General features: G+C 44.7%; 2 protein-coding genes across 5 annotated transcripts; both read right to left on the bottom strand.

Moving 5' to 3' along the window:
- Window positions 1–107: 107 nt before the first annotated feature.
- On the bottom strand, window positions 108–14721 carry LOC128879501 (microtubule-associated serine/threonine-protein kinase 3). Of its 4 annotated transcripts, none has more exons than XM_054128699.1 (21): window positions 12872–14721; window positions 12544–12749; window positions 12212–12428; window positions 12058–12137; window positions 11872–11974; window positions 11321–11402; window positions 10917–11019; window positions 10621–10844; window positions 10453–10528; window positions 10144–10374; window positions 9839–10070; window positions 9430–9764; window positions 9180–9352; window positions 9050–9120; window positions 7968–8982; window positions 7664–7851; window positions 7358–7578; window positions 6943–7275; window positions 6665–6730; window positions 5899–6388; window positions 108–5826 (listed from the first exon to the last, which is right to left on the bottom strand). In XM_054128699.1, the coding sequence occupies exons 3-21, from the start codon at window positions 12387–12389 to the stop codon at window positions 4643–4645; spliced, it is 5385 nt and encodes a 1794-aa protein (XP_053984674.1). In that variant the 5' UTR covers window positions 12390–12428; window positions 12544–12749; window positions 12872–14721; the 3' UTR covers window positions 108–4642. The 4 variants fall into 4 exon arrangements, with proteins under 4 accessions (XP_053984674.1, XP_053984683.1, XP_053984692.1 ...); XM_054128708.1 differs by having other exon boundaries at window positions 7998–8982; XM_054128717.1 differs by lacking the exon at window positions 6665–6730.
- Window positions 14722–14725: 4 nt separating this feature from the next.
- Window positions 14726–24442, bottom strand: LOC128879624 (UDP-glucosyltransferase 2-like). The gene is made up of 8 exons (XM_054128950.1): window positions 22496–24442; window positions 21759–21829; window positions 21583–21681; window positions 21129–21268; window positions 19515–19828; window positions 18220–18439; window positions 15437–15656; window positions 14726–15267 (listed from the first exon to the last, which is right to left on the bottom strand). The coding sequence occupies exons 1-8, from the start codon at window positions 22709–22711 to the stop codon at window positions 14961–14963; spliced, it is 1587 nt and encodes a 528-aa protein (XP_053984925.1). The 5' UTR covers window positions 22712–24442; the 3' UTR covers window positions 14726–14960.
- Between the last annotated feature and the right edge of the window lie 434 nt (window positions 24443–24876).

The following is a 24876-nucleotide window of genomic DNA, read 5'->3' as shown; positions in this document are numbered from 1 at the left end:
AATTGAGTTTTTCGCGCGGTCCCGTTCCGGGACGACAGCTGCGCGCACTTAGAGAATGGAGGGATGTAGAGGTGGCGGGAAAAGGAGTCGAATGAGAGAAACGAGTGTACCGTATAGTAAGAAACGAAACTGTATTTCACGTGAAGAGCGTGTAATATAATTATCAAACGTTCGTCGAGTTCGCTGATAAATATTCTCACGGAGAACATCCAGTTCGCTTATCACAAAAAAGAAAAATATAGAACAACAAGTCCGTCTCAAAGGCGTTCTTAGAAAAGCGCGGAGGAAATAAAGAGGAAAAAGAGCGGCTGCTTCCCACGCATCTACCGTTGGTAGTTGGTTCGTTCGATGAACGGAAAACGAAGAGAGTCCCAAGTGGAATACAAATCGTGGCGTTTTTATGAAATTCTCGCTTTATACTTTTTGTGGTCTCCGATTCGAAAATGAAAAACGGCCGGAGAATGACTCTCGACACTGGCAAACAGTAATTAACTTCGACGCTTGTTCGTCGATGTAAAACAAAAAAAAAAAAAAAATTAATACACACGTCTCAACAATAATAAGCGACCAACGAATTCACTTAGTCCCACATATAGAATCACAACCCATGTAAACGTAACGAAACAAAGTTCAACAAAGTATCGACTGCGTAATCGCATATCACACAACGCGTACAACGATACGTAAAGAATGCTTTTCTCATCCCTTCTCTCTTCTCTCTTTGCACCGACTCGAAAACTCGCCCACTCGTAAAGACTCGCTCGAGTCGACCGTGCTAGAGCTGGACAAAACTTTATTCGAGTAACAGATAACGAATAGAACCAACGCATAGGAATTTATTCGATCGAACGACGAAGTTTTTGTTTGTTCTTTTATAAAAATATTTCGTTCCGTAAATCAAATTTTAATCTATACTTTGGATAAGAATTTTGCCCGTCTCTGTACCGTGTCCATCGTTTTACCATAGCTCTCAAATTCGCTCCTACGTTTACTATCGGCTTACCGAGGGATTAAACGACACGGAAAACGAAAGCAACGAAACGATCATGGCTTGTCTACTCGCTGGACTCTTCGTGTATCGTTAGCCTGTAGATTTTATGCATTTATGACGTACGGTGGTATGGAAGACACCAGAGTTGTGCAGAGATTACGCATGGAATAATCACTTGAGATTGTCAGATTGGTCGGTAATCATAAACTACATTTGCAATCTACCAGAGCTAATCGTGACCGATTACTCGTCAATCGTCGATTGATTATTACCGATTACACAGTAATCGTAATCGTGGACTACATTTCGCTCAACGCTGGGAAATATGTATATGCAAAACGCGTATAGATAAATATTTCACTAATGAAATATGATATCGATATTCCATTTTGCACAAGTGTACGTATTCCGCATACACTTTTCACATTCGCGTCCGCTAGAAATGCATAAAATCGGTGGCCAGGCGGTTGTCACATACGTCTACGATAGATTAACACGCGACCATTAAAAGCGCGAATCGATAGAATTCGCTTTTGACGCTGTTGCTCTTTAATCGGGAGCCGGAGATCATGTGCCAGCAGGTCTACTGATTCTGTGGGAGTGGCCAAAACTTTATGGCGGGGATAACCCTTCAGCGGCCTCGAGCGACCAGCTGATTTTGATCCGACTTATATTCTTCTTTCGTCTAACTTTTAGAACGTGCGCCAAACGTGCTCTCTTCTCTACGCAAAAAAAAAAAAAAAATATGGTTAATATCATGCCCAGAGAAATATCCAGCATCTCCCCGGATTTCGGTTTTTCGATCACGATTAATTTCTCGCGTACGCGATTCTTGATTATGCCTCATTTCTCCATGCAACGTCGCGCAAGCTCGAATCCGTCGGATTTTAAAATGTATTCTCACCGGTTGCTTTCTAACTCGTCTTTTGAGCTGCCTCAAAAATTCTCGGACAACACGATACAACTACTGGTACAAACTAGAACGACGAATACGGACGTCGACGCGTTTCGGTGCCCATCAACCCCTATCGTGCATCGACGTTTCATGCTAAGCAGAGAAAAAGTATGCGTATAACAGGGGACAGACGCGATATCGGTTAACAAGGGAGCGTCGAGGATTGCCCCCTCCTCGGAATTACGTCAAACTTCGCATACAAGAGTACTTTTGGCCGAAGACTTTGGGTTTCAGACGCTATCTTAACTTTTTGTCTAAGACGTAACAATTTCATATCAACGCAGCGCTCACGTGCAAAACCGGGAAAGTAATATTTTCGAAATCGAAGTCTCCATCCGTTAAATACACTCGCGTACAAAGATTGACGCTCGATGTTCCCTTATAAGCCTTAACGATGATAGTTGCGCGACGAATGATCTCGCCACTGCTTACAGTTACTAAATCGAAAGACTTCTTATAGATTAGATTCGTGGCCCTCGTTTGACGATAAAACGTAGCTCGCTCGGGACGGGATACAAAAATTGAACGCGCGAAACGAGCCGCAGTTTCCCCGCGCGGCTGCTCGAACTGCATTCGAGGCAAATTAAAATCGCGAACATTGGTTTACATCTATGCGAATTCCGTTAGCTTTAAAGAGCCCGCGGCAGGGACGATGAGATGTAAAAAAAAGAAGGGAATTCGAATCGTGCCTTATTTCCCTAAAGCCTGTGTTTCCTTAAGTATCCTTACAGCCTATTCTTACGTTAAAACATATAGCGAACACGCGAAGGATCGAGGAAGGCGTTCGAACATTTGCAATTCAAATCTGTGGCGAACTGTTGCGCGCTTTTCTCGGCAAAAACTTTTTAAAACACCAGTACTGTCTTAGCAAAAGAAAATATATTCCTCGTGCTGTAATATCATTTTCTTAACTCGGTACTTATGGTTCGAAGGTACGATTTAGTTCGGTCGTCTTTATTTTAAGCGTTGCAGACTTGAACCGCCAACGTTCGAATACTGCCGCGATTCACTCTACAATGTATGAACTCATGCTCGTTCTCGCTTAACGAGCAGCAATGGTACCACAACGTTGTTTGTTTTTCGTTTTCTAACAGCAAACATGTTCTACGTTCGATTTGCTTGAAACGAAAAGCATCGTGCATCCGGTTGGTCCGTGATCGTCCGCGCAACGATCCAACGGTTTCGTCGTCGAACCCATTTTCGACGTGAACGAAAATCGTACCTATGGCAGAGTACACGTACATACGGATTATCGTGTTGCTCTTTTATGGCAAATTGTACCTTCGCAAGCGAGCACTCGCGCGAACCCTACCGGAAGCCGCGGCCATTTCCGGTACCCCGGTCGTTTTCACGTTTAAAGCATGCTTTGCCCTTAACTAATATACAGTTGTTTTCTTTCTTTTCTTTTTTTTTCCTTTTTTTATCGCGTATATATATATATATACAGAATAAATTAACGAGTACCTAATACTAAAATGATTACAACGTGCCGGAGGCCAACGGGTCCCCGGAACGCTCGCAACTCTTACGATTTGAAAAACCTCAAGATGCTTCCAATGCGATATGTTCGTACGTGCTGTGCCACTGTAATCGTTTTGGGTTGTCGTAATCTTCCATTTCTCAGCGATCTTTCACTGTTTTTTTTTCTTCCCGTTTTCGTAATGATTCAGGTTCTGAGGAGTTGGGAGCACCAGTTCTCGCGTGGGACACTCGAGCGATAAACGTTTAGCACCAATTTCTAACGTCAGGATTAAATGCATCACAGCGCGGTATAATTAAAAAGGGACTGATATAATTGTCGTTGTGCACACGGGAGCATCTTGTACGCTAATCATTGCGACGAAATCGTTATCATATACACTCGCGTATAGGCCGATTCCGAAGCTTTTATCAAGGACGATTGATTGCGTTTTCTTGGAAAACACCGACTTTAATTTTTATTGCATACCGACTAAGTTTAATATGCTGAATTCAACAATGAAAAAAGTTTCCGTTGAAGATGATCTTCAGCGGCGAATTCTAACCTAGATTCAGACTGAATTTCGTTAAGTATCGTTTCGAGGTTTGCTTTGCGTAAAGAAATAATGAAAATGCTTGTACCTATAAACCTGGATCACGAGTATATACGATACATGTTGTCTTCATACAGTGATGTGCTAATATTAGACGTAAACGTAAATGAGATCGTGTAAATACTGTAGCCCGAAGTATATAAATTACTCCAATTACTTGTTCGTTCTCTTCCGACTTCCGCGAGGAATCGGAAGAGCGAATTCAACAAACTGCACATTTGAAACCGTTTAAATATAATACGTCGCAGTTTCTCTACTTTCATCTTGATTTCATTGTATTAAATTAATCGTATGACAAAGATTACAGTTACAGGATGGCTTAAATACCAATCGTAGATATCCAGAAACACCAACCGAAGTTATTCTTCAAAGGGTTATTCGCTGGAAGCCTATATAGATAGTTGATTCGAGTACAAACCGCCTCCCTTTATAAAGCTGTATACGTAGAACTGTCTTGCTTTTGATTTACCTTTCTTTCGCTCTTATTCGAGCATAGACGCTAAACTTTCTATTTGCGTTTCGCGAAATTTGATTCATACTGTGACGATGATTAGACAAACAAAAAAAAAAAAAAAGACGTACTGTGTCATTGGCAAAAGGATATGATCAACACGCGGGCATAGTTTAATTGTTTTTCTTATCCTTCCCTGACCCACCGGGTTCGAACGAGTTCGAGCAGCCAGTACCCTCGAAGCTGTCGACTTTGTGTTTCTTCGATATCTTTCTACCATCTGGATTAGCCTCTGAACATTTACCAGCTGCCTTTTGTTCGTTTGACTTATGCGACGCGGCTCCCTTCTCCAAGCCTTGAGCTAGCTTCTGCGACGCAGTTTGCACATATTTCTCGCTGACTTGGGACGATTTCTGCAACGTAGCTTGCAAAACTCTTTCATTGCTTTGCGACGGAGGCTTTTGAGCCGAAGCTTGCGAACCTTTCTCGCTACTCAGCGACGAAGGTTTTTGAGTCGACGACTGCAAACCTTTTTCACTGTTTTGAGATAGAGATTTTTGACTCGCCGAGTGCGAGCCTTTCTCGGTGCTCTGCAACGACGTTTTTTGAGCGGAAGATGGCGAGCATTTTTCCCAACTCTGTAACAATCCCCTCTGAAACGAGGCTTGCAAGCCTTTTTCGTTGCTCTGCGATTGCTTGTGAGACGTAGCCGGCGAGCTACGAGTGTGTATACTAAACGAGTTATCGGACTGAGCTCTTTCTTCAATTTTATTGACAGGCGGTTCCGAGTTTCTTGCGTACAAGTCTGCCTTCGTCGACTCGTGACTGCGACGATTATCGCAGTCGACGGCTTCTTCTGGCTCTGACAACTTGTTGGCAGAAGCGTTAGTTTTATCGTCCTTGTCGGAGCTCGAAATTTCCTTCGATGAATAATCGTCACCCTTGGTTCCGGTTGGCGAGTCCTTTTCCTCCGCTATTCTCGGCAACTGCGTGCTACCGCACGAGTTCGACATGCTCACAGCCCCTAAGTTGATCGATATGGCATGGGATAATTTCGAGTAGTCGGACTTTTGTTCAGTTGGCGGTTTCTTCTCGACCTTGGTATCGTTTGACTCTTTGAAGCTATCGCTGCTGTCCTCGGAAGTCTCCGAATGAGATGACGATTGGGCTATAGTTACACGAGGCGTTACTTTTACCAGCGTGTTAGCCAACGGCGATATCGACGTCTTGTTCTCCGCGGAGCGTGGGTGAAGCCTGTCTGGACTGAGCGCTCTCCTCAGTAACGGAGAACCAGGTTCCGCTGACTTTGGCCGACCGTAGCCTTTCTTCTGGTTGTTTGGCGTTGACAAGCAGACCCCTGTGAGTAATAAACATTTTTATATTGACAATCGTATATACGGCAAAGTGTGATATATATGTTTGATCGTACCTGGACTATAGGACTGCGTGGTATTGGAGCTGCCAGGCTGATGTCCTGTAGGAAACGTTAGAGGACTGGGACTCCTGGTTGGACTAGCAGGAAGCGGCGATGGGCTTGGAGTCCTGGCCAACGGGGATAACGGTATATGCCCCACAGATTTTCTGCGATTCGGTGAATGGATATTTTTTGCCGCCGTGTGCAACTTGTGCTTCAAACCATGAAGGGTGCTAGGTCTCTGATAATGGGACTGGTTCGAGATAGTTGTCAAGTTTGCCGCAGACGTGTTTGAACCAGGAGACGACGAGTTCGGGCTGGAGCAAGGACTTGAATTGCCAGTGGAGTGATAGGAGTCCAAACTAACGCGATTCGTTGGCGGCGACGGACTGCAAACGGACTTTGTGCAAGTTGTAAAATAAGGCGACGATTCCTGGGAACGCGTGAACGACTGGAAGGATCGACTAGGTGTCACCATCGACGGTGAACAAAGTCCTGCAGCCATCTGGGAAAAGATCGGTTAATGTTTCCCTCAGCGATTATTTGAATAGATCTAGCATCATTCGGTCTATTATTCTATATGCGTTATGGAACATCGAATCTTTTGTGATAAGTGTTGTGTAAAAATTCGGACATTGTCGCGGTCAATTAGACAAAAGGAAGCAACATTTAAAAGCTGCCGCGTGTCTGTATCGAGCAAATGATAGTTCTGATTAAAAGAAATTACAAACTGAAACGATATTAGGCAAGATGACGACGAAACGTTACAGAAAAATCATACCATAAGTGGAGGTTTGCTGTCGCTGGATAGAATGGGTGCTGACAATGGACAACTGATAGTTAATGGCTGCAATAAAGAACAAAAGTAACGCTTAACATAAATCGGTGTGTTGCTTATTAATTCGCTGCGGTGCTTTGTTATTTTGCCTCGTAGTTTTGTGTAAGAGACAGAAAAGTAGGAACATTATGGATATATACATTCATCACTTTAACCACGATCACATGTTTCCTCGACTAGAGTTACGAAAATAAGAAAGGTGAACGGACTTCGTTTTATACCTGCTGTATCTCCGCACTGTGTCGTTTGGAACTAAGTCTCTTGAAAAGGGACGTGTTTCGTTTCTTATCGGAATGATCGCGCTTTTGTTTACGCTGCTTGTGGAGCGTTCTGCGCGCCATTTTGCTTTGGGCAAGATCTCTCTTCCGTCCGCCCGTTTTTATGCTGGTGTTTTCCAACGGTGTGCTGCGCAAAGTTACACGATCGACACCGCTCAACATTAACTGAAGAACTTGTATATGATATAAACCCTGCACTGGTTCACCGTTTATATGTGTTATGAGATCGCCTGGTCTCAAGCCAGCTTCGAACGCTGGGCTAGACTGGTCAACGGCCTGCAGAACGCAAAACATATTCGATTAGTACACGTACATCTACGTAGAAGACCTCTCTTATTCTTCAGTGTTACACGCGTACCATAACTAGGTGATGCATCGTGTAAAAATCGCTGTCTCCGTAGTAAACTCTGATAGTGTGCACAGTGAAGCCAAATCCGCAAGGTCCCCTTCGGATGATAATAGGGGGTTTTAAGCTGGTCACAAGAGGACTTAATTCACGGCAAGGCGACGTGTCTCTCGAAGAAGCGGTAGATGACCCACCGGGTGACTCGATTGGTTGAGTATGCAAGGATGTGTCGTCTGAAAAGTACAGATGCACATGGATGAGGTTCAGTGTTTAAATTTAACGATTCGAAAAACGAACGCGATTTATAATGAGGCATACAAGAAAACTCGCTGGCCGGTATCACCAACGACAATCCACTGGTGGACGCAGACTTGATTACGGAACGTGACTTCTGTTTTGCAGACGATAGAATCACCGGCATTGCCGTAAACGATTCGAAAGAGTCGGTGCTGGAATTATGCTTGCTCTCCTCGGTCGTATCCCTGTTTGCCGCGACCAGGTCCAACCTGCAATTAAATTCAATTATTAGCACGAAGGTATTTCTTTGTGAGATTCTAAAGGCGAATGAATTATGTGAGAGCGGTGGAAGAATAACTTTTGCGAAGATGTCTAAACGACTCACATGTGGTCATCATCAACGGATATACTGAACCTGGGCAGCTTGTCGCGGGAATGCACGTGTCTCTTTCTCTGGATCTGCGGACTGATGTCCTCGGACTCCGTTTGAGATGAGTCGGGTGTGCTCAAGCTGACCGACGTCCCTTCTAACTGAGTGTTCTTGATAACCGTCAACTGCGACTCGGTGCTCGTTGCCGTGGCAGGGCTCGTGAACGAGGCGTTCGATTTGTCCATTTTAGGCGGAGTCTCCATGCTTGAAATGCTCTTGGCGGAGGAAGAGGACCGATTCTTTTCCGACGGAGTCGATTCGATCAACTTGGATGGAGGCGTGACCGCCGAGTTGCCGCATCCCATTGACAATTGCGCGACCATGCGTTCGAGCTCGTTGCAGAATAATTGTTTCTTCGAGGTGTCCGACTCTGACTCTGGATTTATCTGCGGTGGACGAGTTTGAGAGATCTTTCGAGATTGAGGAGAGTACGAAGAGAACGATCCGAACAATGGGGAGTCATCGGTGTCGTCGGTGTCATCGCCTATGTCGTGATTATATCTATCCATACGAGTGTCGAAGTAACTTGTATCCTCGTCGTTGATCAATTGCGGCACAAACTCAGCCTTTTGTCTGAGTAAACTGTTCCAGTTCACTCCAAAGAAATACGGATGTTCTTTGACTTCGTGTGATCCTCCGGTTCCTAATCGATCTCTAGGACTCTGCTGCAGCAACGCCGTTATAATACCTTTAGCTTCCGGCTGGACAGGCCAGTCTTCATCGTCAGGCCACTCGATATCATCATTGACTGTATGAGCAAATAACTCTTCCGGAGTATCACCGAAGAATGGTACACAGCCAATCAAAAATTGATACAGTATAATGCCCATAGACCACCAATCAACGGGTTTCCCATAACCCTGACGAAGTATTACCTCAGGGGCGATGTACTCGGGCGTACCGAATACCTGTTTGTCCGAAAACTGTCTCGTATCCCTGTCGATATATCCCTCGTAAAGATTCGTCGCCACTAAAACAGATATTTTCGTTTGACTCTTTAAATAAAAAATCGTCAATTCCTGTTTTTCATCACTTACAAGACATAAGACCCATTTTACTAAGACCGAAGTCTGTCAGTTTGATGTGACCAAGGGCCGTAATCAGTAAACTGAAAGCAAACGAACGCGTGAAATAATCGAAGAATCAATAAATCATTGATTTACGTACTTGTCGGGCTTTAAGTCTCGATGAACGATGCCGTAGCTATGCAAATATTCAACAGCCAAGACGGTTTCCGCGAAATAAAACCTAGCCATATCCGGCGGCAATGCACCGATATTCTTTAAAAGATTCGCACAGTCTCCACCTTCTACGTACTCCATCACCAAGCACAAGTGTTTCTGTAATCGAGTAACCAAGTTAGATAAATTTTATTTAAACTTGACCGGCGTTGTTGGTATCAACAACGCGTACGTACTTTTGTTTCGAAACTGCAGTACATAGAAACTACAAACGGATTATCGGTAAAGCTCATAATGTCCCTCTCAGCAAAAACTTGTTCCACTTGATTGCGCAGCATCAGATTATTTTTATTTATCTTTTTCATGGCGAACCTTAGCCTCGTGGTCTTTTCCTTAACCAAAAACACCGCACCGTATGCGCCGTTACTTATGAGCTTCAGTACCTCGTAATCACTTTCACACGGAACGCGCTGAGATTTTTCGTCGTCTTTGTTTGGACTCGAAGTAATTTGTAAGTTACTGTCGCTCGAACTAGCCGAATCTTCTAGCTTATTCAAATCTTCTTGCAATTCTAAGGAACGAAAGAGTATTGAGTATTTATGGTTGAAGAATGTAAATCGGAAAGACGACGGAGTAAAGTGTTACCCGATATGGGATCTCTATTGAGAGACAGCTTGTTAACGATATACTGAGGTATATCCGTTTTTATTCCCGCGTTAATTTTCGCTTGGCCTTCGGCTTGTTCTAATAGATGATAAAATTCTTCCGGATCAAATTCTAAGCACTCCAAAAGGCGAGCCGGACGCGATATTACTAACAATAATTTTTTGATAAGCCCCGTTAGTCTCGTTGCAGCTTCGAGAGATTTCTCTTTGGTCTGCGAATGTACGTTTGTTAACATTAGAATGTGTACGTATATTGATTTAGCAGGTGATTTCTCGTAGAGTTACCTCCATAAGTAGATGCTCCAAATTTTCGCTCATTTCATAAAAATATCTAGTCGTGATTAATTTTTCCTGAGATTTTTGCAAACAGTCTCTCGCCATTTCGATTACTTGATGATGGACGAATCGTAAAATCGGCAAGGAGTCCTGAGTCATATTCGCCACTACTTCGAACTCGTCCAACTCCTTATTTTCGTTGATGAAATTGGTCAGACGCTCTTCCATCTGCTGTGTCGCCTGACGAAATATATTTGCGCGTTAAAGAGAATCGTTGGAACGTCGAAATGTTAAAACATTCTCTGTTCAAATTTGTACCTTTGGAAATCGTTCTTTATAAAGGGTGTTCATCATAACAATTTCACTGTCCAGTACGGGTGACCGGCTAGGACTACTACAATCGAATAAACAGATCACTATTTTACAAACAATGCTTTCTCCAGGTATACTTCAAAACAGTAATGCCGTCATATCGATAAAATTTACCTTAAACTTCGCGAGCGTGGTCTGTGTAACGGCGATCTACGACCATCCTCGTCATGACTGAGAGACACGTTGCCTGGAATACTGGAGATACTTGAACCTGGAAATCCCGGATGCGAAGAACATGGTGTGCCAGGTTTAGAAAAATGGCAAGAAAGCATGCGCAATTCGTCCTTGGTCGGAACATTTGGAAGTTGATGCAAGCGTTCTTGGCTCGAGTACTGTGACTAATTAAGTACATCATGATTTGTAAATCGTCAAAAATCTCACTGCGTACGGATCTCTAATAAACGACTAACCGAAACATTACTGGAACCCGGTGTAGTGCCATATCCACTGGATGGCAAGCTAGCAACCGACCATCGTCTGCCATCACCGGTTCCTGTGGCACCTCCACCGATCCTTAAATATTATGCGCACTTTTAAATATTGCTTGCGTAACGGACAAAAAAAATTTTTTTATTTAATAGAAATACCACATAGACACAATAACTTTGCTATAATGTAAGAAAGGATCTTACAACCACGTTCTTCGTTGTTTTTTAAAGATTAGACAGCTGATGTTCTGCAGCGGCATATCTTGTTTTCTTTTTCTTTACTATTAATAATGTATTAAAAATACAATACCCGCAATGGCGACACCTACTTTCATAGGCAATCAAACCAGATTTAACCACGCTAAGAGTAGGTACAAAGTAGATACCTTTTAATTGGAGCAAAAGCAAAATGTGGACTGGATGACATCCTAGGACTCTCTAGGGGACTGCCTACAATCGGGACGAATGCTATATTGGGAAACAAGCAGTAAAAGAAATTAATCCTCTATAATAGTTGAAAGTCAGTAAATAATATAAGACACGATTCTAAGCAGATAAAAAGTAATTTTTCTAGGACATCGTTTTAGGGCAGAGTTGCTTAAACGTTCTAGATCTAATATGCTCAAAAATAAATGTATCGTGTGTAATCTGCAAACTGTAACAGTTATGCTATAGTACAAACATAGATATATGTATATATATGTATATTCAAATCTTAAACAAAGATGTGCCAAAATGCTTATATAATATTCTTTTATGAGATAGATAGTATCCATAGTCACTCATAAACAAGCATTTATGTTTTATTTGCTCTCGCTGGATGTACTTGTGGAGCATAATGTATTCGCTAAGAGAACATATCGAGTGGCTAATAAAATTTTATTTATAGAATTAGTTAGGGAGTAAAAACAATGGAGGAACACAATTGTTCACGCACCTGATAGCGGCGAGTGACATCTCGGTAAGGTGGGCGACGTTGTCGCGATAAAAGATTTACGATGAGCTGCTTTAGCAGCACGCCGCGGAATGTTAAAATCACGCTGTGAAAAAAAACGATATACATACTATACTTGTGTACAAAACATATATTACATTATCGATAGTAAATACATATATGACTAACCACATGGACAGATAAAGAAGGTGCAGACTTTCCTATCGCAGAGTTCCTCATTCGAACCAGATTCGATAGTTCTCCACTGGCTGAAAAGATGAAATGGTAAGAAATCACGAAAGAAACATGTATTTTATACAAAACAATATAAAGTCTTATCAACCAGGCCGAGCTGGAGCTTCCTTGCTTTCCATTTTAGGTAGTATGGGATGCTTCTGCACATCTCCCTCGCCACTGCAAGCAGATTCCTCGCTTTCTGTCTGATCGAATACCAGAACTCGGGCAGAATTCCCATGGGAGCGAAGGCGCGGCCTGCTAGGCCTATTTCTGTTGTGTTCCATGTTACTTCTGTTATTCCTTTCCTCCGAAACTTAAGTAATCTAAAATAGAATACTCTATTTAAACGTTTGTTGTCATCAACGAAACAGCGCATCATCGAACAAGAAAATTACTACAATTATTAAAAATTCCATGGGAAAGAGAAACTCTGTCTACCTGACTCGACCCGTTTTACTCGTTGGAGAGGGCGGCAAATAAAAGGCGACTACGATCAACGAGATCGTCGACGAATTCACAGTCCATTCTTTCCCGTGAAAGTTCGATCGCCGCTGAGAGCGATACTGTAAACTCAACGGGGAGCATTCGTAGCCGCGTCCGTCGGATGATCGAGACACCGGAGCGTACGATCCTTTCCCGTGTTGCTGTATGAAAATTCATAACATACATGAGAAGGTAGGAAACTACGATCGTGCGCTAAGTCGATCGTAAAAGGGAACGAGTAGGTGGTGGTTGTTCGTGGAAACGTTGTGACGAGCGACAGTACCTGCACGAAAGAGGAGACACGAGAGTCCCGGGGAAGAAGAGAGCCAGAGATACGCGAGGAGGTGTTTTTTTCAAGAAAAACAAGACGAGGAGACACACACGAAACACTTGGACGCACCGTAGACGGTGGGTACGAAAACGGAGCAGAGTCGAGCGGGAGGTGAAAAATGATGAAAGATGCGCGATTTACCGGGCACAACGAGCATGTCCTCTGAGGACAAGCGCGGCCCGGGAACGTGCAGGTGTGTTGGTCCCGGGACTAGACTCGCATTTCTCTCGTCAACGAGGAGAATTAATTACGAAACGCGGACCGACCATGGGTGCTCTGACTCATGATGGACGTACACGCACACGCAGGCGCCCACGGATACACAAAACACACACATACACGCACACGTCCACGTCAATCGGAGCCGTGTGCACGCACGCGCAAAGCGGATACTCGTGTGCATGAAAACGCGTACAAACACACGCGCATCCTTGGCCCCGCGAGCTGCAACCGAGAGAGAATCAACACACCGAACGAACCGAACCCCTTTTACAGGATGTTTCTAAAAGATCGGTCGAAACTTTGGGCGTGAGATCTACCCAGGGCCGAATCTACTAAAAAACTACGGTTAAACGTAAGAAGAGATGGATGAAACTTTATTCTTAGCGAAATTTCTGTCTGTTCGAAGAGTTCTGATACGTTGGGCGATGTAACGAGTCATTTTCAGGAACGTGTACATGTTTTGGAAACAATGTACAAGGTTCTCTACCTTTTAGGACCTGTCCCATGTTTATTACGAACATATTTACCGTTGGTCTTAATATGGAAAAGTATTTTATTTTACTTTGGTTAATATGTTGCTTTATTTCATGGCTGTTTCGTTAAAATGTTTGATGCTCCATTAAAATACGCTATATATACACGTGTGGTATCGGGAATTGTTATATTATAAATTATATTATCCCGAATATAAGACTGAAACGTAATTTCGAATTGTTATTCCTTTCGAGTTGCCTTCTGCAATGTACTAACCGTATTGGTACTGCTCGTAGAAACATTGCCATTGTTATATTCAAAGTTCGATTAAACCGTACCGTTTTGGGCATCGTATTTCCTGTCGCAATTCCGACTGGTTGTAGAGAATTATTGGCATGCATAAAAAATTCATAAATATCGTTTATGTATTATGGAAATATAAATTAATTATTCAAGAGTGCTACAAATGTTTAATTTATTTTTAAAATTCAAATTAATTTCGCTCGAGTGAATAGCCATCTGGCGGTGAAAAGGCCGAACTAACGTCAAAGTATGGTCAGCGCCTCTATCGGGAAAACGCTCAAGTTTGTCCTCGATAGTTCCTTTTTTCACTGCTAGATGGCGTCATTTATCTTGTTTTTTTTACCGACCTGTCGATACGTTACTATAAAGTGTTAAATACAATGAAAAATTGCTCGGCCTGTTCACCACTACATGGAGCCATTTGTTTTTTTAATTAAAAAATTAAGAGGTCAGGGCTCAAAAATGATTCTCACTCATATTTTAATATTACAATACTTGTTCACCTATTTGTTGTTGGAAATGTAAAAAAAAAAAAACTTAGGAACACCTGTATCGCCATCTAGCAGTGAACAATCAAAACTAATCAGTGACAAACTTGAGCGTTTTTCCGATAGAGGACGACAGAGGTATTTGTAAATTTTTTTTTATATATATCCACAAACAAATACATGGACAATCATCGCAATATTAAAATACGAATGAGAATCATTTTTTAACCCTGTACTATTAATTCTTAAATTAGAAAAAAACAAATGGCGCCATCTAGCGGTGAAAAAAGGAACTATTCGAGGACAAACTTGAGCGTTTTCACCGCCAGATGGCTATTCACTCAAGCGAAATTAAATTGAATTTTATAAACAAATTACGCGTTTGTTGTACTGTCTGACATAAAAATTAGTTAATATTCACGTTCCCCCATGTCTCCTTCGTTAAATCGCAGGGGCGTTGCTTGTATTTATCGAATTATAAGGCGTTTTCGGAGCTTCCATTGTAGTACGTGCCCACGTTTGCATAGGATAAATTTAATCATCGAGCTAAACGATTACTCAAACTTTGATTTTACGTAGTATGTTGATCTATCCGTGACAAGGATACCAAATCTTTCCCGTATGGATCTTTTTAAATTACGGACGATACGATAACAGGCCCATATTAACAAAATGAGGGGCAGAATAAGAACGACTATCGTTCCATAGTAATCGACGAACGAGATATCGCGACCGTGATAGCGCAAGTGTCTTGATTTCGAAAACTTGATCACGTGCTCCACGTTCCAAATAGCTCGGTCCATGGGTTTCACCAATTCGTCCTTCACGATCTCCGACATCGCCTTGATGTTGTTATAGTATCTGCAACAACCGGTACTTGTATTTACCTTAAACATTCATCGGTAAAGAACCTAGAAAAGAAGAAGAAGAAGAAGAAGGAAACTTTCCACCCTGATTGAACTGTCCCGAAAAACATCCCCAACTCGGGAGCTCGACAAGCTCGGGAAAGTCGCGTGGCGGATTTACTCACGTTTTATTTTCTACAACGTCGGTGATCGCTCGTACGATTGACTCGTCGGTGACGGTATCGATGTTCAATGCGAGTCCGATCCCGGCGTCCAGGATTTTACGCGCGTTGAAAAGTTGATCCCCGAAAAAGGGAATGGCGACTACCGGGACAGAATAGTGCACCGCCTCCTGCAACGACTGCAATCCTCCCTGCATCACGTAGGCCATCACTTTCGGATGTGCTGCATATAAAAGTGACACTGGTATCCTGCGTCTCTCGTGTCAAAGCGTAGCAGGACTGTTTCCTCTAGGCTGAGCTATCTGTCTTCGAATCCTACGCGCGTTAAATCTCTTCTTCGCGGATGACGCCGAAAACTATTCCGTCGTACTATTCTTTCACGAGTCTAATGAAAAACGCCTTTTATTAATCTCCATATCGCAAGTTGTAGATTATCGTTGGATTTTCTCTTCCTAAAAGAGAAAGTTTTTCCTTGCGAGACACGAGTCGAGAGGGTGCAGCTGTGTCCCATCTTGATTTCTTTAGACCAAGTATGGGATCGATAGGGTCTATGGTTACGTGACGAAATTCTTCGTCGCTGACCTCCCATTCATTCGAGCCGCTTCTTCCGTGCAGACAAGACTAGAGCTGTTCGAGTACTCGGAAAAGGCGAGCCGAGTTCTACTCGGATCGAATGGCCGGTCCGAGTCGAGTAGCTCGGAAGAAACGAGCAGCTCGAAGGAATCGAGTAGCTCGGACCGAAGTGAGGGCCTCGGAGGAGGCGGATTCACGTTGCCGAAACGTGATGGTCTGTATCGTATAGTCTGAATCGACCTTTACTCGGTTCTTTCGAGCAACTCGCTTCTGCTCGAGAGCTACTTTTGGTTCTTTCGAGCTACTCGCTTCTCGACTCGGAACTGGGATCGAAAACTGGGTCTCAGCTCGACTCGGCTCGCGAGCAACTCGAAACATCCGAGTTTTCTGCAGGCCTAGACAAGACGTCCTCTTCCTAGTATTTCAAATAAAGTTTGAAAGTTAACGGTAAATGGAAAGTCTAGCTCATTCATTCCACCGCCTATAAACCCGATAATTATAAAGGGACTCAATGAAGCCACGTTAAAGTGTTGGCACATAATCCGATGAACGGTCAACTGTTCTCGCCAGCCACACAATACGTTCTCATACGAGGAGATCACCAGGCCCCGAGCTGAACGGTCGCTTACAAATTAAATAGCCGACGATAACGATTCCGAGTATCGTTCCCCCATAAAATGTTCGCGTTTGCCCGTCAACGAAGAGAAACTGGCGATACGTTGAATGGAGTAACCGAGTAACGGTGTCTGGAGCGATATCGTTATTACGGATCGTCGAGAGGGAACGTTTTTCGGGGCGCCCAGAGGTGCGGTTTCATCGGTGGGGGTGAGGAGAGGGAAAAAAAAAATAAACGAGTGCGTCCCGTTGATCCGGAGAAACACCGATCCGTGGCGATTCATACCGAAACGAAAAGATAACTCATGACACGCCGGCGGAATTCTCCCGGGAAATTCTGACAAACAACTCCGCATCGTTCGCGGTAACGCCCTGACCCGATGCAAATGCAAGCGGGCGCAAACTTTCGTACACATTGACAGACAGGTTACCGCTTTCGGTCCCGTCCGCCGCCCTTGCCGCTCCGCGCGCACAGTAGAAAAGGTATTAAAGGCGAGAATACGAAATGTAACGGGAGAGCGCGATGCAAATAATGAGAATTTCAATTCAATTGCCTATTACGTACGGGTTTACGTAGTTCCGGAATTTGGCGCCCCCGACACTCGGATCGCAACCGGAAACTTTCCTGCCGACGTGGAGCGTTTCACTTCCCCCCCAGGATCGTTGACAACGTTTAACGCCGTGTTCCACGACGAGCAGTCGTTTCCATCTCGCTCAGAGGGAGGATGGCGTCTCGAATTACTTTAGGAAAATTCGAATCGATAAAACTGGCTTAGGCTCGATGATTCGTATTCGAGGTTTAGGTGAGAGCTTTTGTGCTCTATTACGAAACGGGAAACCGTGCTTTAACAGGGCCGGGATCGTATCTGGAAGAGTTACGTCGGAAATGTACTTTAAATGTACTTAAAATATCGAAGAATGGTCTCGTGGTTTGCTCGGTTCCTGCTGCGATATGGAGATTAATAATACGGCATTTTGAAAGAAGATTCTACTGTTCTGTATCCCGGAGCGTTGAATTCGACCGTGGCCAACATAGACATAGGAATATACTATAATATAATATAATTCCGTATTTGAAATTTTGCATTCGGCCGATAGTTTTGGAGTTCGAGCGCTGTATCACTAAGGCTGGGACGCCCTGTAGAGACCAGGCATAAGCTGGCAAGGGACGTGGTGCGGTATGAAGCCGAGGGGGGAGGCCCGTCGGCCATCTTACGTTGTCAATTTACAGCAGAAAGTTTAAATAGGACTTCATAGAACACGTTTCCTAGACTACAGACACTATACAGATATCTAGCAGTCTCGTGAATTCGCAATGGCAACGTAACATGGCGGACATGGCTTCGCTCTGTGTTCTGCTATGCTCGGTCCCTGCATTTCGTATGTCCTACGTAAAATATACAGGTTGTTGTCTCATTATAAAGCGAAAAAAAAGCGAAAAAAAAAATCGAAAAAAATGTTTAAACGAAACATACTCTATCCGAAGGGGGACATTCGTTTTTTTCGAATGATGAATATTTTGCGAGATAATCCCTGTATATTAAAATAATCGTATTTATACGATTCGTGTGTTCTTTTTTTGTTTTTGTTTTTTTTACCCAGAACGGCTTGCTGAGGGGCCCACTTGACAAACTTGACGTTGTCCGCGCGAATGGTCGCGTCTCCGGCGTCCTTCCACAGAACTTTTTGCTTGATGGAGCTCATGGCGTTGCGAAGAGCGTCGAGAGGGCCCACGGGCAGCTGATGGGTTTGCAGATTCGAGCCCAGGGAGAAATAGATCGCGCCGTGCGTGGCGCTGTCCAGGAACTCCTGGATGTCCTGCGAATCAGATCGAACGTTTCGACACCTTCTCGTGGATGTCGTGCATTCGAATGGAGCGCGAAGTAGTAAGATAATGGTTTTCGCGGAGCTTTCACGGTTTACCGTTTCGTTTCGCGGGGGTTCCCCGAACCGATGATGTACGCGTGTCACGTGGAGTAGAGGGTGTATTGTTGCATTAATTGCAACGGTACGGTCTCGACGGTGGGTACGTTTACGGCGCCACGTGGATAACGATCACGTTTCGCGTTAATTCCACGTGACACTGGAGCACAATCGTCTCACGAACGGTGATTGCTCGGGCGGTCTTGCGATGCTTAAGAAACACGTTACAGCGTCTACGCGACGATCGGTTATCGTTGAAGATGCTCGCGTTCGTAAACAACGCGAAGAGGGATTTGGGGAACGATCGACGGGGCCCGAAAGAGGTCGAAAGGTGGAAATAGTTTTCGAGATGTATACTTTTTTGTTCGCGTGGCCAGATAAGGTTAGCAGAATAGTAATAGGTGGAACGAGCGAACCGGGCCGCGGTAAATAGCAATGACCTTTACTTTTGCGTCGCGATGGCGGGCCGTGGGTAAACTTTCCCCGGTACCGGTTACTCGAGAGAGCGTGCTACGTATTTTCCCCTGGAGAAATCATTCTCTATCCGCGATACAGGCCACCGTTACCCCTCTGGCCGGGCAAAACGACGCGAAGCAACGATCTACGCTCCGCGAGGAATGACGATCGTAATCGTTTACCGAATTTAACTCTCGTAAATATCGCCACTCGACCCTTCGAATTTCCCATAAATCACGGCTACTTTCGATACCGATCGAACTAGCTGTTCCCATAATTTACGATACAATATCTGGCGATATTCTTACTCGGGCTCGTATTTCGACATTTTTTCTGACCATTCCAACATCCTATGTAAACGCCTCTCTTACACGCATTAAAAGCATACCTATAAATTCTGAATTACCATTATTTAACGATTACTTTCACCAAGTAATTGAATAATCGGCAGTACCCTAATTCTCGTGTCACTTTGTTTCCGTCGTTCAACCAAGGATTCGAACGGGATAATCACCTTAGGCAAAGCTACGTGTTCTTCCGCGATCTGAAGGCTGTGTACTTCGATCACGTTCGGCAGCAGAGGCTTCGGATATCCGAACACGTGATTGTTTCCCAATATCACCAGACTGAAGTTTCGATCCATGTCCCGAACCGAAACGTCGCTCGTCCACTTGTCGACGATCTTCTGCGCTCTCGGCAAGTGCCAGTGATTGTAGTATATCCTCGTCCAAGTAGTGTAGAGAACGTTCCAAATGCGCTCGCCGATCGTCATCCTGTTCGTAAAGGGATAGGCCATGTCTGGATTCAGCAGCGCGTCGTCAGGATTCCCTGAGAATAATTTATTATTAATAAGGGGGGACAGCTGCTTCGGTTCGGCCTGTTTTGTACAACTTGGAATAGGCTCGAGGTGTAGCTATTACTGTTAAGGGTGAACCAAAAGTTCAGTTGCGTACTTTCAGTTTGTGCAATTTTTTGAAGTCGTTATAATTACTTTATAGGCGAGTGTTACGTATCATTTTCAAAAGCTCTTTCATATTTAATTTTGGGATACATTAACTTACCGAGCATTTAATTATTTTTCGTTTCGGTAAAATGATAGAAAAAAAGCAAAATTTTAATCCGAAGTAAATTATTCTTCGCGGGTACACGTTGTGAAAAATTTCGTCGTTGTCGAAAGAAGCATGCCACTTTTCTCCATCGTGGATAAAATTAACGACGCCTTCGAAATTAAGCGACGCGCCCTATAAGAACTTGGCTGCCTAGCTCGAGCAGGGCCTCCCTCCCCCTATTTCTCATCCGATGTTTAATCGGTACAAGTTAAACCACTACTGCGCGATCCATCCTTTTTCGCGAAGCTCGGCTTGCTTCCCGATTGCTGCTCGCACTTTCTGCTTTACAAACAATTTGCGTCAATTTCTGGCTGCGTGGCCGGAGTCGGTAGAATAGGTCGCCGCGGAACGTGCGTGGTCAGACGCGTTCCACATCGCTAGCTGTCGCGAACTACGGGGTTCGCTGGACCGGTATTCTTTTAAGGAACGCGAACACTCGGTGTGATAATTATTTTTTAAAGCGGAGGTTATAACTTTTCTACGTTACTATTCGAGAAATAAGGTGGATCCAGTCATACAGCCGGTCCCATAAATATTCGTACCCTCTGTGTTTATTGAAGGAATTTGTCTAAATTAAGCGACAGGTTTGGCGTTTGCAAATAAATTGTTCGTTATACAGGGTGTTCAGGCTATCACTAGCCAGCGTTTTTCTCGTGAACGGTACATCTGGCAAGAAAACGAAAGAGGACAAATGTATACTGTTTTTTTTTATGTGCAATGTAAGCAGGTATACATATAGATTCCGTATACATATTCTGAACTTTATACAAAGATATGGTAGAGTATCGAACTCTAAATAAAAAAGTATCGACCTTTATTAGCCCTAAGCCTAATAGGTAACGAGTAATTTCACTGTATTACTTGAAAATTTTGTTTAACGTAATATCAAGATGGAGATCGAAACAAGTGTACGATTGAGAGAAGTACGTCGATAAAAATTGGACGCGAATTACGGGTTAGATCCTAAAGAACCCCAAGGTTCGTCGGATTTCCCAATTCCCAAGCGCGTCGATGCTTACCAACCGAGTCCATAACGTACGGGAGGTTTCCGACGCTCAAGAATCCGATTAGAACGGGAGAATTATAATGCCTCACCAGGGCGTAATAGCACTGGTACCATAACTGTTCTATAATCACCGCGTCGAAGGTCTTGTTCCTCCTGGAAAAAAAAAGAGAACAGCCCGCGATCTCGATTAGCTTTATAGATCAAGTTGTAACCGACTGGAATTACTGTAATTTCTGTCGACAGCGTTTCTCCTGCCGCGAGAGCAGGTGTCGTTGTCGGTAATTTCTTTTAGTTCGGGGGAGAGCGAAATTGCGCTAGGCACGTTCGCGGACTGTTTTAGCTCCCTTAACGAGCTTCGCGAAATGATATTTTTCCGCGTTTACTTTTTCCAGGGTTGCGTGTACACAACACCCTCCCCCTTTCCCGCCCGTCCCACCATTAAATAGCAGAATGAATATTTGTATTACGAAATTAAGCTCGCGATGGGAGGGCTGAACAGTTGCTCCTCGCACAACTCGTTGGCGTCCCGCATGTTCTTGTGCAGAAGGGCGAACGCTCCCATGTGCCTGCGGACGGAATCGATAATTTAATTTCGCCGGTTTCGGCGTCGAAAGATCCTCGCCGCGAAAACGCGGGAACGTACCTTAAACCCGCGCAGTTGTTTCTTCGGTAGGTGAACGACAGGTCGACGTCCTCGTAGTTCCGTATCGGCTTCTGAAAGATTACACGATCGAGCTAGCAGGCAGATGTGTCCGCGGGAAATCGAAACGTTTCATCGGGACCGTCGATCGCTCTGTTCGCCGGCGATTTACGTGCGCGAGCGAACTTTTGATTTACCGACGAAGAAAAACACGACCGCGCCGGAGTCGCGAAGAGACGCGCTTAACGAGGAGAAACGTTAGCGAGGGTAAATCGAACCCGAACCGAGTTTGGGTAACTTTGAACTCGAGTTTATGGACGGAGAGGGGGCTCCGGGAAACGGGAAGCGAAAGGAACGAAAGGGAACGGAAATGGGGAAAAGTGGAAGTTGCTGCGAGACAAGAAGAGAACAGGAAGAGAAGTAAAAATGAACTGCCGGGGAACGTGAGAGGGCGCGAAAGGAACGCGTGGCTTGCATGGAATCGAGTCGATCGTCCGTTCCGAGGGAACCATCGTTACAGTAAAAAATAAACTGTATCCTGCTTAACACTTTACCGACCGGTAGCGGTTCAACGTTCTATGCCATTCTGATCCTGCTCAGTGACTCGAGCGCCAGCTCGCTGTCACTTTTATCGCTTTATACTTTCGCGTATTCAAGTACATCGAACAGCGAGCTTCTCTAATACATAATTTAGATTTACAGCGGGCATCGTTGAATCGTTTAAGAGAACAATCGCTCGCCTTTGACGGGATGGTCGATATCACGGTGACGTTGTGTCCACGAGCCGCTAACGCTTTCATCAATGCTTGAAAGGGTTGCTGGTGGCTGTAGCTGGCGCTGGGACAAATTCCCAGTATACCGAATCCGACGACGTCCGAGACTTGACGAAACAGCAACAGCACCAGGACGAACACCGTCGCCGCGCGCACATTGCACTGGATAGAACCACGCACCATGCCTTTCAATTTTTCAAACGGGAATCGAGGTTGCTGGTATTACCGTCCTTCGTACGAATTTTCTGAGAGGCCGTCCTCGGCGACGGGAGGGGGCGGACAGAGGAGGACAGGCGAGAACGATCCGCGTGAAAAATTCAAAACGTGCTGCGCTATCAGTTTGCTCGGGGACGACGATAAATAAATGATCGCGGCTTGTACATCGGTCGCGTGAACGTCGCGCGGCTGGCCGCCGGAATAATACAAGCTTGGACGGACGAGCTCTGGATACTTTTATACCGTTCCGTCGATTCTAAAGGCGTCATTCAATGAAAAAGATAAAAAAAAACTGAGAGGAATTTTATCGAATCCGTTCTCTTATCTCTTCCACGAGCTTCTTCGTAATAAAGGTCGTCGCCTACGAGTCGCGACGGCACACACGCCGATGTAGAAGACGCTTAGAAGATGTACAAGTAACTCGGAACGTCAAAGAAGATCGATGATAATAACGCTACGAGCGTTCACCGAATTTTCGGTGAATTTATGAATTCGTCGAATAATAACAAGAAGAAAAGCACGCGGAAGAGGAAGAGACAGGAGACTAATTACTGCGAATCGCGTCATTAGGTTCGATGCACGCTTCCGCCTCGCCGTCGAGAGGAGAATGGCTCGGTTGAGCGTACGAAACGACGCGGTCGCGGCGACCGAAGAGAAATTGGTCCATCGTCTCCAAAGAAAAGTTTCAACCGGGAAAAATGTCATCTATTCGCGCGAGACTATCCTACTTTTTCACGCGCCTCTCGCCCCCCCTCCCTCGCGGCATCGCGCGTGCGTGAATATTTAACGGGAACGACGCAACACGTTTCGTCCGTTGTTAGACGATCGCGTTTCGTAACCCTCCGCTGGGAACTTTCAGCGAGCGAATAATGGAACGTTTATGAGGAACGTTGCGTAATCGGCAATTAAAAAAGTGAAAAAAAATAAAATAAAATAAAAGGAAGCAACGGGAAAAAGCGAACGAAAGAACGGTACGGAGTTGCGTAATTGCGCGACGCGGCACGAGTAAACCTATCAGGAAACGAACAAAAGATTCCCGTGTAGCTGACGCAACGCAGTCGTCGGAACGACATCTGAATGCGAGGAGACCCTCGTTAATTCGAGATACCGCGCGCAACTGGTCGTTTAAAAAGTAGCGAGAGCTCGTCCTTGGAGCGGAAGTGCCACTTGCCCGTCACCCTTTCGCGAAAAATAATTACCGCTGTCGGTTAGGTCTGGTGACGCTCGCGGCAGCCACGGTTGCCGTTCGAGTTCGCGTCGCGAAGTCGTTGAGGCGACGAAGACGATTCGGCTACGTCTTTCGTCCCTGCAGGAAATTTTGGTCAAGGACAGACGGTCTGGAACGGTGACGAGTCGAGGACGATCTACAACGTGTTACCGCTTTAAAGAGCCTCGTTTCGCCACCGCGGGTACGCGACAAATTCGAATCGCGTGTCAGATTCAGACGAGGCCGATAAGGGTTGAAAGCGGTTGTTGTCGGTGGTGGAACGAAGGGGGAGGGGGTTCGTCTTGAAAGTTGACTGTCGGAAACGAAGAGGGCGATGACAGCCGAGGACTTGGCTCGATAAAGGGCTCGACGATGGCGCGGAACGTGTCTGCTACCGATCCCTTCGTTCGAACCAGTGTTTTCCAAAGTGGAACGGAGGCTTCGGGGTGACGTAGATGATATTCTATTGTCTATCCAAACGGATAGAAATCTTCCGCGTCCTTTTTAGTCTAGTTTTAACACGTTTACGCCGCCGTGTACCACTAGTGGCTCACACTTGTGGGCTGTCTGGAAAGTCCATGGCGATTTTTACTAGACGGTACAGGTCTGAATATGACGGAATGTCTGAAAACGAATAACATGTGTACATTTCGTAAAAGGTGGAAACGTTGCGGAACAAAATGATACATATATAATTCGATAAACGTACATGAAAATTCAAATATGCCTTTGAATTTTTCTTAAAAATAGACACGAACTTTCCGGACAACCCGATACGTCCCATCGGACGGCGTGTACCACCGGTGGCTCACTCTCGCGTATCTATCAGATGGCGTGCGAAAGAAATAATTCGGAAGCACCGTAGTCTGTCGCCTGTAGGCGTGATGTTACCGACGGTACCGATAGTAATTTACCCGCCGCGGCG

Source organism: Hylaeus volcanicus, chromosome 1, assembly GCF_026283585.1.
Source record: "Hylaeus volcanicus isolate JK05 chromosome 1, UHH_iyHylVolc1.0_haploid, whole genome shotgun sequence".
Taxonomy (NCBI): domain Eukaryota; kingdom Metazoa; phylum Arthropoda; class Insecta; order Hymenoptera; family Colletidae; genus Hylaeus; species Hylaeus volcanicus.
This window is presented reverse-complemented; position numbering and strand designations above follow the sequence as displayed.